This window comes from Anser brachyrhynchus (assembly GCF_964034855.1).
Source record: "Anser brachyrhynchus genome assembly, chromosome: 1".
Classification (NCBI taxonomy): domain Eukaryota; kingdom Metazoa; phylum Chordata; class Aves; order Anseriformes; family Anatidae; genus Anser; species Anser brachyrhynchus.
This window is the reverse complement of record NC_137694.1, coordinates 64,240,508-64,256,777: the sequence shown is the minus strand read 5'-3', so window position 1 is coordinate 64,256,777 and position 16,270 is coordinate 64,240,508. Positions and strand designations below refer to the sequence as shown.

General features: G+C 42.1%; 1 protein-coding gene across 1 annotated transcript in view; it reads right to left on the bottom strand.

The window, feature by feature from the left end:
* IPO8 (importin 8) overlaps nucleotides 1-14,567 on the bottom strand; it is a 51,133-nt gene extending 36,566 nt beyond the window's left edge. Inside the window, exons 1-5 of the mRNA XM_080578828.1 lie at nucleotides 14,326-14,567; nucleotides 6,405-6,486; nucleotides 4,062-4,218; nucleotides 1,675-1,833; nucleotides 584-740 (exon numbers count right to left, since the gene is read on the bottom strand). Coding sequence (XP_080434954.1) covers nucleotides 584-740; nucleotides 1,675-1,833; nucleotides 4,062-4,218; nucleotides 6,405-6,486; nucleotides 14,326-14,409 — 639 coding nt within the window. The 5' untranslated portion in view covers nucleotides 14,410-14,567. The remainder of the gene's footprint in view (nucleotides 1-583; nucleotides 741-1,674; nucleotides 1,834-4,061; nucleotides 4,219-6,404; nucleotides 6,487-14,325) is intronic.
* Between the last annotated feature and the right edge of the window lie 1,703 nt (nucleotides 14,568-16,270).

The window sequence follows — 16,270 nt, the reverse complement described above, 5'->3', positions numbered from 1 at the left end:
CCCCAGTCTAATAACAAAATAACAAGCTTTTTAATGCTCAGTAAGATCTTTCAGGCTGTAACAATGTAGGATCTTAGTTGTTTCTCGTTCTCTGAAAGTACTTCTTCACCAAACTCATATTCTCTGAAAATGCATAATAAATGCAAATAATTTCTGCCAAATGATGAAGAAAGAAAGTGAGAAACACCACCTGAAGTGCACTATTTGATAGCCATACCACAATATGCACTACTGCCACTTTCAGAGGCTAAACAGCACAGTTAGGATACTCAGTTTATATCAACTACGTGTGACTTTATAAATACAGAAATATTTCTCCAACATGCTTACATACAGGATGCACAGAAGTACTTAGGTTCATTAAAAATGTAATCCTGGGGATCATGTGACCAGTTTTTAAGCAGACAAATCTACTTAATGTGATTATAAAAATCACATTTTTATAAAAGCTATTTATTGAAAATGACTTTTCACAACCAAATTAGTATTTTTACTCAATGAGTTTACACCCATGAGTGCACTGAAGGGGACTGCTGTGCTGAGCAATGTAAAAATTCTGTTTTTCTTGTACACAAATGCCAACCTGAACAAGAGCATAGAAGATTTTTAAGATTTGTTTCTGAAGAAGTACAGAGTAATGGGAATTATCAGGCAGAAGCTGGATCATTTGCTGCTGAATCCGGGGCAAAAATATCTGCATTGCTGCTATGAGGGGATCTCGCTCCTCTGCTTTTTTGTATCTGCAAAGGAAACAAAAATGTGGGTCAAGGATCTACACACTAGAGATTCTAATGCCTTCTCCTCACCAGCGATTTAATTACTGTACTCTGAAAAATATCCAGCACTCACTCATTCACTGTCCCTACTCCAGCACCCATCTTGTAGTTCCAATAATTTACAGAAAATCTCTAACATATATAAATAGAGAAGTGAAAAACAACAAATGTTATAGAATCTTACAGAAATGTTCTTTGCTACTGAGTTGTAAGGTCACAACAGCAGGGACTTGGATTTCTCTGACGTTTGTATCAATGCCAAACCCAAGTTGGATGCTGAACAAACAGGAGTGAACAGCCATTGAAAGGGAAAGGCAACTCCATTCTTTTGGTAAGATTCTCTCTTTTTCTATTTACATTTCTTTTGTGTGGTTTATAAATATATTCCTAACACCAGATACTTTTTTCTAAATGAGACAGTTCACTACACTTCTGCTAATTTATGCTTTCTGGATTTAGATGATCAGGAGGACGGTACAGATAACAATATGCAATAGGAGTATGTGACAGAGGGTACTGTATTATGACATAAAAGTAGAAAGTAATTTACATTCATATTTCCAGCATTTGGGGAATGTTCAAACAAAAGAAGTTACAAGCATCTAAGCACTTTTTCCACAGATGGGTTAAATCAGATCAGAAGTACAAAGCCTCAAAAAAAAATATCAGTAAACTCATACAATTTATTGCTGAAATCTCTGCTTTCAATTCACTGATTATATAAAGATGATGAATAGTTTTCAATTATTTACAGCAAAGGAAGCATACGACAATTATTAATTCTCATCCTCTAGCTGAATTCCTTGTAGAACTGCCAGTGCTCTTAAGAAGGTCATTCTCAGTAATCAACTGAGAACTAAAGTACTGAGTCCTTGTCTACTTCTGGATGTCGACTTACTCGTAAGTCTTCACCAGCTGATATAGGCACAGGAGGCTCCCGAGCCAACTCCCACTGTTCTGAGACTGCAAGTAGTAGCCTATCTTGTCTACAACAGCTGTCCAATGGCCAGGAAAGTCATGTTTAATGATAGCGCGGAGGCACATCGTCAGCTGGGCTCTATAGCAGGAGAGAAAAAGAAACACCTTAGAAAGTAAATAAGGTCATGGCACGGTCTTTAATATTAAAGGACAGATCCCAAATCTTGGTTTAATGGCTACAATATGCATATTGCATCATAACTTTCATACATATTTTGGTAACATTGAAAGAGTTCTGGAAGATGATAGAAGAAAAGCAAGGAAAAAAAATCTCATGGTATTTAAGGAAGAAACTAATTTCAGAATATTTTAACTACTTTCCTCTGCTCCTCCTCACTCTCTACAGCCATCAGACAATATTTGAAAGCAATTAATTATTCATGAAACCAGCTAGCTTTGTACTTTGAAAATGAGTGGTTATACTTCTAAATACTTACAAGGTTGAAAGCAACCACAAAAGAACAAATTTGTACATTTTTATTAAACAAAACTGGTTTGTGTTATGATCCAAGCCAGAGGGTCCTCATCACATGATAATTTTCCTGGTATCTTCCCAAACAGCACTTCACAACCTCTGAAGCATATGGCAAAGCAAATGAGGTAAAATGTTGTATCATTCCTCTCCCTCCACAGAGTCTTTGAAGCCACTCACAATGGTGTGGCAAGACAGGATTGTTAACTGACTGATGTGAGGTGTGACTAAAAAGATTGAGAGGCACTAAACTAGAAACTGTAATTGCTCTTGGCTCTGCTAAGGAATGAAAGAAAAAGTCTGCAGTAAATATTGTTTCTTTTTATATTTGGTGCTCCTTGCAGTCCAATACTTAAGGAGCCACTATCACCAAGTAGTTCAATAAGGTGCTGTCAATCCTTCGATATTTTGACCTTTGTACAAATTTACCTTCCCCCTCAAGCCCTTGAAGTTTGTCCTTGCTGCTGATTTGGTTCCTTCTCCTCCCTTATTCTCACAAGCAAACAGTGAAAAATACCAGTATCACAGCATCAGACTAGTTCCAGTAAAGTCTGTAAAGTTCCAGTAAATGTAAATTTGTCAAAGGTTAAAAATGTCAAAGACAAGTTCTTAGTCAGTATTTAGAAACCCTCTATGTTATTCGAGGTGTTTTACTGAGGATTTTCAACAGTCCTTTTAGATGTACATGGTCATTGTAATGACAAGATATTTTGAATATCATGTTATGAAAAGATGCCTGAACTAGTTTGCAAAAAAACTCCTCAAAGCTCCATTATTTTGTGCTCTTTTGTATAAACCTAGCCTTGGTAATTACAACATGATGAGGTGGGCAACTACACGCCCTTATTACACTATCACAGAATCAACATAAGCTTCCTTACACTGTGGCACAACCCTTGCAAGGAGCTCTCTAAGGAGGGATTCTAATCACCTAAGTCAGAGACTTAGAAAAGCTGAACTGGAAACAATGCTTTAGTTCATTCGCTTGTACTGGTGCAGGATACAAGATACTAGGATACCTGTCAAGTGTTTGTCTGATCTATGCATCAAGATATTCACTGAGAGCAATGCTAGAGCATCCTACTGTATTCGAGTGTTTATTTGTTTGTTTTAATCAAATGTTTTCCCTAACCATAATTTCAATCTATAGTCAATCACTACTCTTCTTGGTAGGATGACTGGCCAAAAACACATCTTCGGGCACCTAGCCAGTTGAAAGAAGGAGGAGAGGAGAGGAAGAATTTCATCTGTTTTTCAAAGATGCACATCTATACGCCACAGCATAACCTACTCTTACCAGATTCATTTTAATTAAAGCCATGAACAATGACAGATTGTAATAAATCTGTGAAACTTAATTATTCTTCCAGAAAAACAGAGAACATTTTTCATTCTTTTAACATCTTACAACCAAGAATAACAACACGCATTTAAATGCTGGAATGACGCACAAAAATTGGAAAAGTAACTGAGAAAAGAGGTATTAGAAAAAAATGGATTTGGGGAAGTATTTGCCTCAACAGGTAATTCGGTGTTATAGACAGCCCTCTATAATATCTGCCCTGAATCGGCCATATAGACAGGCTGTCACTATAGCAAGTTTTAGAAGATGCTTTAAACTACACTGTAAGAGAATAAATCACATCACAGTGCTCTTAGCCAGGTAAATACATTTCTGAGAAACAAGTACACATACATATGGTAAAATTGATTATTATCACATTTTCAAAAGAAGTACTCACTTCATTTCCCAAGAAACTGAGATTCTCACACATCTGGACTGGTAAACCTAAAAACGTGAGCTATAGAAATATCTCTACATAGCAGAAAAATACCTCACTAAGTCAGGAGAGCGAATTATTCCTTCTACAATGTTATCACGAATCTGCTGACGATCATTTTCATGAATGTTGAATGGAAATACTGCTTCTCCCGGAGGTGGTTCACGGTCTGGCCAGTACTGTGTCACCATGTTCTTCAGGTAAATGGCAGCTGTGAATAAGCCATGTGGAAATAATAAATTCAATTTAATTTTGAAGTATCCTCACATTACTCTGTGCTCAATATGTAGTACAATTGAAAGCACAACGAAGAGCAGAAAGGACAACTTAAAACCTCCTGCATGGGTTTGTAACAATTTTAAGCACTAAGCACAGGTGAAACAAAAAAACATTTTTTTATATATATATATATATATATATTTTTTTTAATCATAACAGACGAGACTGGGCTCAAGTGTCTGGTCCCAAACCGAGCAGGACAGTATTTCAGTCAACTTCTACTGGAGTACATTCTTTACTACAACAGTCTTGTGTATGGGCATAATACGCTATCATTCTAAACAAGCAAACAAACATCATCTTATCTTCATTTTTACTCATCTCTAAAATAACAACTCAAGCTCAGTAAGGGAAGTTTTGTAAGGCTCATGTAAACAAATCATTGTGCACGCAGAGAGAATCCTCTGCTTGGGGAAATGCCCAGTATGAAACTGGCATATGGCCTTCCTTCTATTCAGACAGAAATGTGTGTTGTGAATTCCCTAAGCTTTATCTCACTACTAGGATTTCGCATAATCCCTCAGAATTGTTCCCTTCTGTCTCACACGGAAAAACATGAAAAATAAAGTTAATCTTCCACTGAAAATAAGCAGCATTTATGCCTCAGTATTGAAATGCCTGTAGGCATTCTTTAGAAAACATAGGAAATATGGTGTAACACGTTAAAGTAATGTTCTTAATAGACTCTTATCCCTTTATTATTTAGGTTGATTACTGACTAGGGTTTTAAAGTATAAATAAGATATTCTTGGGTACAATTTTTTTGTCATAACAAGTTACAAAGTAGGAAAACATGCAGTTTGTAAAATATTTTATAGGAACAAGAGGAAAAACAATTATTTGACTATGAAACGCCAGAACATTCAAATATAATACAGGTCCAGAAAGACCAAACACTTCAATTTACTTTGTCCATAGGTCTTAAGAGTGTACAAATTCTCAGGGAAATTTCAGGGAAATCTGTTGATTTAGAAACTAAATTCAAATGTTTTCTATTTTATAACTCCATTCTGGAACAACAACCAAAAAAACCTCTACATACTTGTGGTTTTTTGTTGTTTTGTTTTGTTTTCCCTGAATGATAATAAAATGAGAGATTAATTTATGAAAATGACCTTATGGAGCCTAGATTAAGCATCAAACTTTACCATAGAATGGTTTAACAATGCCATTCAAAGTTGGATTATCTTTGAAAATATACACGCCAGCATGACAAACAGCATATGTCAGCATGCTTCAACACACTCAGGGGATTAATAGGATCTGTACAAAAAAAAAAAAAAACCACCACTGTGCTTCAATGGGAAATGCTGTTCCATACGATAGAAACAGAGCAGTGAATGAAACAGTAATCATCAATTTATGGAAAAAGCTGAGTATTTTACAACTCTGTAAAAAAAAAAAGAAAAAAGAAAACATTGTATAGGAGTAGTTAAAATAGATTATGAGAATTTAGAAACTGATCTTACACAAATGTATACCCTAAAGTTAACTGCATCACCGCACCCAAAATTACATATATAGTTAAGCAATCCTTCTAGACATGCTCAGACTACAAATTTATAACTTAGCAGTAACGTGACCTTCCTTCACATTTATTTTTGTGAGTGGACACCATAGATACCAAATAAGCATATGTGGCTACCTTTGACCTACAAACTGTTTTCATTTTCAGAAACTTTGACTTTTCCAGGAAAAGGGATTCAAATCTACTACTCAAATGAGATCCCCTTTTTTGTTCAAATATCTTCATGTCTTGGCTTCGATATCTCTTCACCACCAGAAGAAAGAATATCTAAGGCTCCCTGGGTACTCAGTTTTGAGCAAAAGTCATTCTCTTTCAGTATCAGTATTCCAGCATTCCAGTAGGGATCACTATAAACACAGGGAAGCCACAGTAGGACTCAACCCTATACCCATGCTTTTATCTGATCTTCATACAGGAGAGAGGTGGCAAAGACAGAAAGGTTTCCCTGCTGCACTTTTCCATCTCCATGTTCAGAACAAATGTGAACTTTCTTACTTACCAGCAGCTCAATACTCTGTTGAAATAACTAACAGACTAACTAACAGACTAACTTTCTATTGAAAGAAAATGAAACAAGGATTTTATCTCACCTGCTTGACGCACCGGAAATTCAACTTGATCTGATACTATGATTTGCAGTAGACTTGGAGCAAAATTGATGATCTTATAGGACTGAAATACATATAAAACACAGTTAGCAAGTCACTATGTTTAAAGAAGACTGTATTACCGAAAGCTGAATAAGAACAGAAACCAAGGTTTTTGTAGAAATCTTTGACTCTCCTCGTGAAGTATGAAAGGTTTTAGCACATGGATTTACCCAAATCAGCAGTGTTCTACAGAATTACTTGAAAAAGCTGAGCAAATAATGGCACATGGGAGGAATAAGTAATGTGACAAGGCTCTCTAACAGATATTAGTGATAATGAATATTTAAATCATTCTGAGAATGCATGAGAATCTCTATACATCTAGTGAATTATTTAACTTAACTCATAAGTCAAACAAGCCATCTATTATACAGCTATATTTTAACAGACTAGATGCATAGTGCATCATAACAGAAAAATACCAACTGAGGATAAACGGTGGAATAACCATTTTTAATTAAAATCAAGTGTAGACAGATAACATTTCAAAACCCACAGCTTTCCCGGGAACTTTTCAAACACTACATCAGCCACACAGCTGAAAAAATTCAAAGAGAAAACAATGCTCACTGCACTTCTGAGCAAAGCACGTCAGATTTAAAAGATGTGAAAATCTGATAGCATTATATTGCTGTCATTCGACAGGGGTCCTCCAACGTGAAGAATCGTTGACTCAGCATGGTGCAGTTACCACTAAGCCTTGGCAACATCAGTAGTTACTGGCAGGTCTGATCTTTCATCACTCAGATCCATGTTTGATGTTCAAAGAGAGATGTTTCTTGGGGGCTAGATGACATACACTTTCTTATTTTACCTTTTATAGTATTTCTTTCCAACCAGATTATGTCTGGCAGTCCTGTGGTTATTTCCAGAGCAGTGCTTTCAGTGCAAGTATACTACAACCTCCCAGAAACTTTGCCTCATTCGAAAGCTGTGAAGTAAGTGGTACGTTCTGCAGTGCATGTACCCAATTTCTTGATCTAACATCTCCATAATGAGGTAAAACTACAGTGCTTTCACGATGCCTAAGTGTAACAGCGGCAGCACAACTCAACAATTTTGCCAAATCACTTAACTTTGTGGCCCTCGTTTTACTTATTGTAATTGTAGCGTAATTCTAACCCACTCTGTGTTCAGAGCCTCATTTGATGTTTATAGAGCAATCTGAGCACTCAGATAAAAGCAGTAATGGCAAATCAGAAACATACTCTGCTGCAGTCGCCTTCTCTGTAAACTTTAATTACCCATAAGCAACGCTCGAAGTAAAGCAAAAGCTGTTAACAGGCAGCACAGGAGCTCCATTTACCTACAGGCATGCTGAAACGCCAGCTTTCAATGCCAACTGGTTGAAGCACGCCAGATTCCAAAAATCACCTTTTGTATCAAGTGTACCGGAGGCCAAAGGCTGGCCTTTAACTGCCAGCAGACAGCCCCTCACAGCGCCGGGGAGCTCTGACCGCGGGGCTGAGGGAGGCTCCAGGGATGTGAGGAGAGCACGAGGCCTCGCGGCAGCACAGAAAACCAAGAACGTGTGCGAGCTCCGAGAGGCTTTTTTCCTCTAAATAGTGCTGATATGTTGTCCTCAGAGGGAGTCTACATGCAGCTTGTACCACTAAAAATACATTGACTAGGAATGCAGCCTTCTGGGGGGTTGTTTTGTTGTCGTTGCTGCATTTTCCGGCAGTAATCCCACTGGTATCACATTTGGGATGGACGCAGTGATAACAGCACAAATTATTTCTCTTTCCCTGCATAAACAGCTTTTGCTGAATTTACACCGAAGTCGCAGCTACTCCAGGAAGCTTTATTGGTACCACTTATGCTGGCACACAACCGCTAGCCTTGAAACGGGGCCAGGATATCCACAAATAGGGTCATTTGGCCTGCGCGGCAAGCGGCCTGCAGCGCCGGGCGTGACACGAGGCGCGTTACGCAGACGGGCCGCGCAGGGTCTCCGAGGAGGCCCCACTCCCACCGGCACAATGCTGTGGGGCTTCCTGCCGCCCAAAATACTGACACCCCCCAGAGATCACAGGAGCACAGCATCCAGTCCCCACCAAATCCGTCTGTTCTATACTATTACCTTTATATTGCGACTATTAAAAACGCTCGTTTCCTCACTGCACCCCACAATTCACATTTTTACACAGCTTCGTCTTCTCTTTGGTATCAGAGACACGAACATGTTAGAGATGAACAGAGATTGTGTGTCCCTTTTAGAAACAAGGCACCTGCTTGTGTTACATTTGTGAGGCTCAAATACCACGCTGCTCACTTGCGCAGCAGCAAACCGGTCAGGAAAACAATGCTCTGCTTGCAGTTTTGGGAACAGAGGACTGTTGAAAAAGCCGCACACAGCAACATTTTTCCTATACCAGCACATTCCCATTGGTTTCGTTGTCATGCTAATTGTGATCTTGGGATCGATCCTTTTCGCTCCCTTGCTCTGGAAAACCATCCAGCAGGCCCCTGGAAGCAGCAGGAAAAGCTGCAGGTGCTCTGTGTGCTGGGGCAGAGCTACTGTTAGATGGGCTCCGTGTAAATGGAAGGAGATGAAGAGTCCGCAGAGCTGGACGGGTTCAGCAAGACACTTGTGAGAGCTGCACGTGAACTTTTACAAACTGAGTAAAGTAAAAGGAAGTTTTTGAAAAGTAAACTTTCACTAAATACAAAGAACAACGATTATTTTAAAGCTGTGTAAAACATACTGACAGCCCTTGCATTAATCCCAGGTCACCATAAAAAAAAAAAAAAAAAACCACAAACAGCTACCCACATTTCATTTCCATTGGGATTAAGAAGATAGGATACAATGATGTGCAGGGCTAGCAGCTCAACCAGAAGAGGCATACAGCTAAGCACTGGTAAGATACAGCTGGGTAAACTTCCAGCAGTGACCAAGGAAGGAGATGTGCACGTCCCCATGTGCCTCGCTCCACCTGAGCCCAGTCTCGGGATCCACGCGCTGCAACTGTACATCCACCTGCCCCGTTTGTCCTTTCTCCTTTGCCCTAACATGCATTTCTTCCCCACCTCAGCATCACTGCTCCACTCCTCAAACCATCAGAGGACACATCCTTTCTTGCCTATTTCCTCATCCCTTTGATTAGGTATAGAACAGAAGGCACCCAAGAAAGCCTCAGAAAAGCCACTGAGAAACAGCAAGATGAATACAGTTACATTCACAGAACCAGAATACAAGGAGAGATAAGCAGGAAAAATGCATTAAGATTTCCCCAAATGGATCCTACTGAAGCAAGTACTCTTCACACCTAGCTTTCACGTGGGACCCCAGGTTATCGTGCATTACATGTTATTAAACTTACTACAATAAGCATCACCCTTGTGTCTTGCTTGAAATAGCCACATTTTTCAGTAAATCTTCCTGCTGCACTGAGAGCAGCCAGAGTGGCTGAGTGCAGAGTGGCATGGGAAGGTATTTCTTCCTCTGCAGAACAACAGGGGGATGCTCTGGAACAACAGACATGGAGAAACCAAGCCTTCCCTCGGGTTCTGCAAGGCGAGCCGTCCTACTCCACCAGTGGCAAACAGCACGTCCTTCTCAGCTCCTCTGAATGCAAGTATGGCACAAAATAATCGCTTTTCATCCCTTCAACTGAGAAATCAAGGCACTACATCTTTGTTCGCAAGATAAACACACAGAAAAAAAATTGTAGCTTGAATATGTATGCAATTAACTGTTTGCAAAGATTATTTTAAGGCTTCCACGCATCTGATTTGAATGCTCAGTTATCTAAGCTTTATTTTTTGTTTGCTCTGCACTTAAAATGCGTTACTTAGAAACTCCATCAGTATTTGTCACACTTGGGCATATTTTTGCTGTTGCTAACAGTACTTTCTTTTTGTTTTTTTTTTATGCTGGCAGTCACAGGTTGTTAAAACAAACTAGAACTTCAAAAGACACTTTCTTCTTTCCTTGCCTACATGCAAAGCCCTCATTTAGGGAAGGGAAAACACAGTGTTCTCCACACAAATTGAAAATAAACGCGTACAAGAACACCTACCCGAGCTGCTTTCCTCTGCTGGTCCCACTGCCAAATTCATCCAGGGTCAACCACACGCCACTTTCCACAGAAAGGCTCGTGCCTTCATGCAAGTCAACTTCCTCATCAAATTGCTCCTCAATAAAAATACCTGAGATTCCTCCCTCGATAACACGGCACTCAATGCCAACTGCCTTAAGATCCCTGCATACTTTGACAGCCAACTCACCAAAGATAGGGAAGAAATAAAAGGAAGCCCAACATTAGTCAGGACTCCTCTGCTTTTGGGCAATCTTCTCACATTTCTTTCTCTTCCCCCTGCACCGCTTCTCAGTTCCTGTCAAAGTCAAATTCTGCAACTCTTCCTCAATATTTAAACAAGCACTTGCACGCCTGCAGTTCTATTCATGTTGTCCACTTTGTCACAGACCAAATAAATGTATTACGGCAAATTGAGCCAATTAAGCTTAATGCATAAGAATTGTACTGGTGATCTTATATAAACAGGAATCAGTCAGAAATGATACTGCATGCTCATATAACCAGACAACATTATTCCACAACATAGAATCAGAGTCACTGAAGGATTTGGGTTGGAAGGGACCTTAAAACCCACCCAGTCCCACCCCCCTGCCACGGGCAGGGACACCTCCCACCAGCCCAGGCTGCCCAAAGCCCCATCCAGCCTGGCCTTGAGCACCTCCAGGGATGGGGCAGCCACAGCTTCTCTGGGCAGCCTGTGCCACTGCCCCACCATCCTCTGAGTGAAGCATTTCCTCTTAACATCTAGTCTCAGTCTCCCCTCTTTTAGTTGTCCTATCACTACATTCCCTGGTAAGAAGTCCCTCTCCAGCTTTCTTGTAGGCCCCCTGTAGGTAGCTATACCAAGAACTGGCACATGAAAGCAGTATTTAGTCATTAAAGTCCCTAAAGTTCATGAGACAGACCTAGAAAGAATAAGAGCCTAAAACTGATATGAAAAAATCTCATTGCAAACAAGATGGTGTGTAGAAATTGAGTATCTTTCTTTGCTGTGAAAATTGACAGGGTGATTGAAAAATATGATCCTAAAGTGCAGGCCAATTATGCCGTGACAGAGCTGAAGGAAAAAAAAATGGAAAATAAAAAAGAAAGAAAAAGAGTGAGCTGGAGAGATGTGTACACTAAGGGAAATAACAGGTTAACAGGGAAGTGACAGTAGGTACTTGATAGACATGACTGACCTGGCAGGAAATTACTGCTCCAGTTTATCCAGAATCACATTTTAGACCAGTCTCACACTTAGATTTGCGCTCAGGGCACCGAGAGAAATGGAATTTGCTGATGACACAGAAGTAGCATACATCAATAGAGGAGAAAGATCAGAAAAATCCTACAAAGAACTGAATTATCTTTACAACTGCTGCAACAAAAACGCAATGGAGTAATAGGACAAAGTACACGGCCATGCACTAAGGCATAATAGGAATTTCTCCTAAAAGCTTGAGGCTTGTTAGTGAGGAACAACCACAGGATAAAAGGGCCTTGGTATATTACATGATAAGAGGGATGTTAAGTGTTGATCATGAAGATAATTGTAGCTTTAGGATGTATAAAATGAGGTATTAATGGCATTGAGCATGAGACTTTCTGGCACGCTGCAAACACAGATGACCAGATTACACAAGAAAGATTACTTCAAAGGGAAGTACAGAGAAGAGCTGTGCTCTCTTGTTATTAGACTTCAAAAATCCAGTTTTATGATAAGGCAAAGGAAATACAGCTTGTTGAGGCAAAGGAAAACAAGCTGGTAGGGGTCAGGCACTGACAAACATGTCAGAGTAGGTACCAAGAAACCTGTTCTAGTTAAGAACCAACATTGACACAAATCGATCTTAAATGGGCCATAATTAGTTTAGGCTGGAAACTGACATTTGTTTCTAGCTCCTGGAGGTAGAAAGCTCACAAACAGCCTTCCAGTAAAAATAATAAAGGCCAAAAAAAAATAGTAACTTTTAAATGTAGCCTTGATTTCATTTCTAAATGCAATTAGATGATAATCCAGAAGGCAGAGAGCAACTTCATTGATTTAGCTCTGTCTTTATACAGGTGCAGGAACACACAGAAGAGAAAGAAGCACTTTCAGGCATCCCAGGGCTTTTGACAGGTACGCAAGTTTTCATTCATTTTAACTCCATTCTGCACGTAAGTGAATTACAGAGTCAGGACCATTAGGAGATCGTTGCTAAAGGGCTCTCTATCAGTACAAGCAATGAAGCATCTACACTGAGACACTATTTTGGTGGAAGAGTAACAGAAGGGTTTCAGTTCTGTGGGAAACTCCAGTCACTACCTTGACTCAAGCTTGAAGGCAAATGCACACTGCAGACAGGGTGGCACAAGATGTTTACTTCAGTATCCTTTAGCGTTTATCAGGAGCAGCATCACGTTATTGCACAGAATGAAGGTGACCCCTGTTCTCTTTGGACAAGCATTGTATTACTACTTCGAGTGCTTATTGTTGGAGGGAGGGTTTTTTGGTTGGCTAGTTGGTTAGTTTCTTTGCTAGAACAAGAGAAAAACTAGACCAGCACCTGGATTCCCGTACACGCAGGAACACAGCTACGTGTCAGCACTATCATTATATACGTGGAAGTCTGACAGATCACTTTGAAGTCTTGCTTCAAAAGCACTGAAAGGGTTCAAGATGCCAAAGGCCCACGTTAGCAACATTCCTCAGGTGCACTTTTGTTCCACTCCTCCAAGAGTCGTATCAACCCCAACACCGCATCGGTGCGCTTTATCAGTCACATACATCACGCTTCATTTAGCAACAGGAAGCCTGTGCAGCAATAGGCACATCTGAATTTCAGGACTTGTTCTTTATAACAGAAGAGAGGAAATGTGTCAGCTGTTTTAAATGAAAATCTGTACTTCAACCCATTCTTGATAAACTCTAAAAGTAAAACCTGGGTGTTTCATGAGAACTGCATTATCCATCGCTTGTAATTGAAAGGTTTTATGGATCGCAATCTACGAACACTTTCTAACTTTTGATGAGCTTCACGGTGGGAAACAGCGATGGCAAAGCAGCAACGTTAGGAGCAGGACCCAGGCACGCAGACAGCTGCTCCTTTGTCCTACCTCTGCCAGCCACGCAGGGGTTTATTCCCCTAGTTTTGATCCCCGTGCAACAGGCTGCTGGCAGACATTAATTCCCCTGCCAGTCCTCTACGGTAGGGACAAAAGTAAGCGCTGTGGGCTTTTTACAGCAACTCCACCAGGCGAGTAAGAAAGAAGTTTTGCAGTTTTATCTAGCTGCGGGCACGAGCGTCCCCGACGCCCGTTGACCAGCTAACCGAGCTGCCCTAGGGCTGCGGGGAGGACTGGCGGCTTCCCGAGGAGCCCGGAGTTGCCCAAACCCTGCACTCAGCTGCCCAAACCCTGACCTCAGCCAGGAGAGCCGCCGTGCCGCAGCAGCCAGCCCTGCCAGCCGCCCCCCGCTGTCCTGCTGAGGCACCTCACGGGGGGCACCCACAGCCCCCGGCACGGCCGCACCGCCGCCCAAACCCACCCCCACCGCCTCCGGGGGGCTTGCCCTCCCTCCCCCGGCCGAGCCAGCCCCCGGGGGGCAGCGGTCGGGCCGGGGGGGGAGCCGAGAAGGGACCCCGGGGATGGCCCCGGCCGCCGAGGAGGGGGCGCCCCCGACCCCCTCAGTCCCTGCCCCTGGCGGCGGGGCCGGGCGGCCCCGTGCGGAGCCGCGGCCGGGGGGCGGCGGCGGGGGCGGGCCGGGGCCGTGCCGTGCCGTGCCGAGCCGTGCGGTACCGAGCCGAGCCGTGCCGTGCCGTGCCGAGCCGTGCCGCCCGCCCCTCCCTCACCTGGTTGAGCTCGTTCTCGGCCGCGATGCGCAGCTTGGGGTCTATGGTGCCCTTGAGCGCCTGGATGATCCTGTTGGGGTCCATGTCGGCGCGCTGCTCGCCCCCCCCCCGGCCCCTTTCTCCGCGGGCGGGAGGAGGGAGCGGGGCCGCCGCCGCCGCCCCCCCCGCACCGCGACCGCGACCGCGACCGAGCTAGCGTCCCCCGCCCCCCGCCGCCGCTCACAGCCATTCACCGGTTTGCGACAGCTGGGCATCGGGAAGCGGGCGCTGCTTTACGGCCGCCGCGCCGCCTTCTGGCTTCGCGCGGGGGCCGCCATGTTGTTGTACGGACGGAAGCCAGATGCGGAGCCCGCAAGGGGCGGCCATGTTGCGGTGCGGTCGCCGAGGTGCGTGGTGCTGCACGGGAAAGCCTCTGCAGGGGCAGTTTGCTGCAAGGGGCTTCCCAAAATGTGCGGCTGGGGTACAAACCGTGCCCCCGGCTATGTGCTTCTGGCCCCTGTCCTCATTGTGTCAGCGGGTGAGCCCCAGCTTGCCATGTGTTACTGCGGTTTGTGTGTAAAACCGCTCAGGAATATACAAACCACACTAACTAGGAGCATTTGCCCTCTGTGGTTCTTCACCTCTGTCCTCCTGTTTCTCCCCCTAAATCGTAGAACAGGTGAAGCCAAGGAAGATGCAAACATCTGGGCGGGTGTAAGATAGCTCCTGAAGGGGCAGTTCCCAGCCCCACAGCATGCTGAACAAGCCTCATGACTAATCCAGTCTTACTGAGTCAAGTCGTTCAGTTTCTTCTGCAGGTGAAGTTTTACATGGCATTTACAAGACAGAGATGTGCTGTTACCTGGTGGAAAGAACAGAAAGGCTGCTTCCTGTGGTTTGGAAGAGTCAAATGCTAGGGCAATTACAAGATCCTGCCATAGCAGCATAGAGATGCCTTAAGAACACAATTTGACAGCATGTCATTCGTTCATTGCAATTACAGCATAAAATGTCATTTCTTATTACTGTTCCTCAGTTACGAAAGCAGCAGTACATCCCTCAGTTGGGGAAGTACTACCTGACCCACACTAAAGAACACTCTTAACAGTGGTGAATACACAGGAGTGCTGGTTAAAGTGGAGATACCAATCTCTAACAAAGTCTACCATATGGTAATAGTTGCCAAAACACTTTTACTGCCCCTAAATAACTTAAGTTCTAAACTAGTTACAAGGAAAATGCTGAAACATCTGACACTATAAGGATTTCAAAGGAAAAAAAAAAGTTTCATAAAGTATCTGCTTAGAATCAAAAAAGAAGCTACCTGTAAGAATGAGTTACACTAAGCAAGCATTCATAGACATCAGACACTGTGCTCTTGTGATAGTCTTCACGTGAAGTGGTGTAGAACACCTGATCGGTGTTGCTCAAGAACTTTCTGTTCTCCAGTAATGCATCTAACTACAGCATCTAACAAGAAATTGTAGGTACTTTCAAGCTTCTCATTTCCTCTTCAAAGCAGGAGAGAGTGTGATCAGTAATTACAAAATATATCAAACAAAAACAATGTGATTGTAAAAAGTATGTATTATTAACTATGGGAATTATTCATCATTTTGGCATTTTGTTTAAGATAGTAAATAAGACTACAATGAAAACTGCTCCTTTTAGAGATCTTGAATCATTTATCATCCTAAAAAAAATAAAAGAAATACTAGAATGTTACAGCTCTACTTCCTTTTCCAAAATAGGCATGTTATGAATAGTTTAAAAGTAGTTCTGATTTATTCTGTTTCTGTGTATTCGTCCATGGTACAAGAACTTAAATGTTTAAAGGACTTCAGTCTTGTGGAGCTGGTAATGTAAAACATACCAATGAACAAAATATACTCAAACGTTATTTTAACATTATCTGAAAATATTTTTCAGATTTTTTTTTACACTTACTGCTTATAAGCTATTTAAA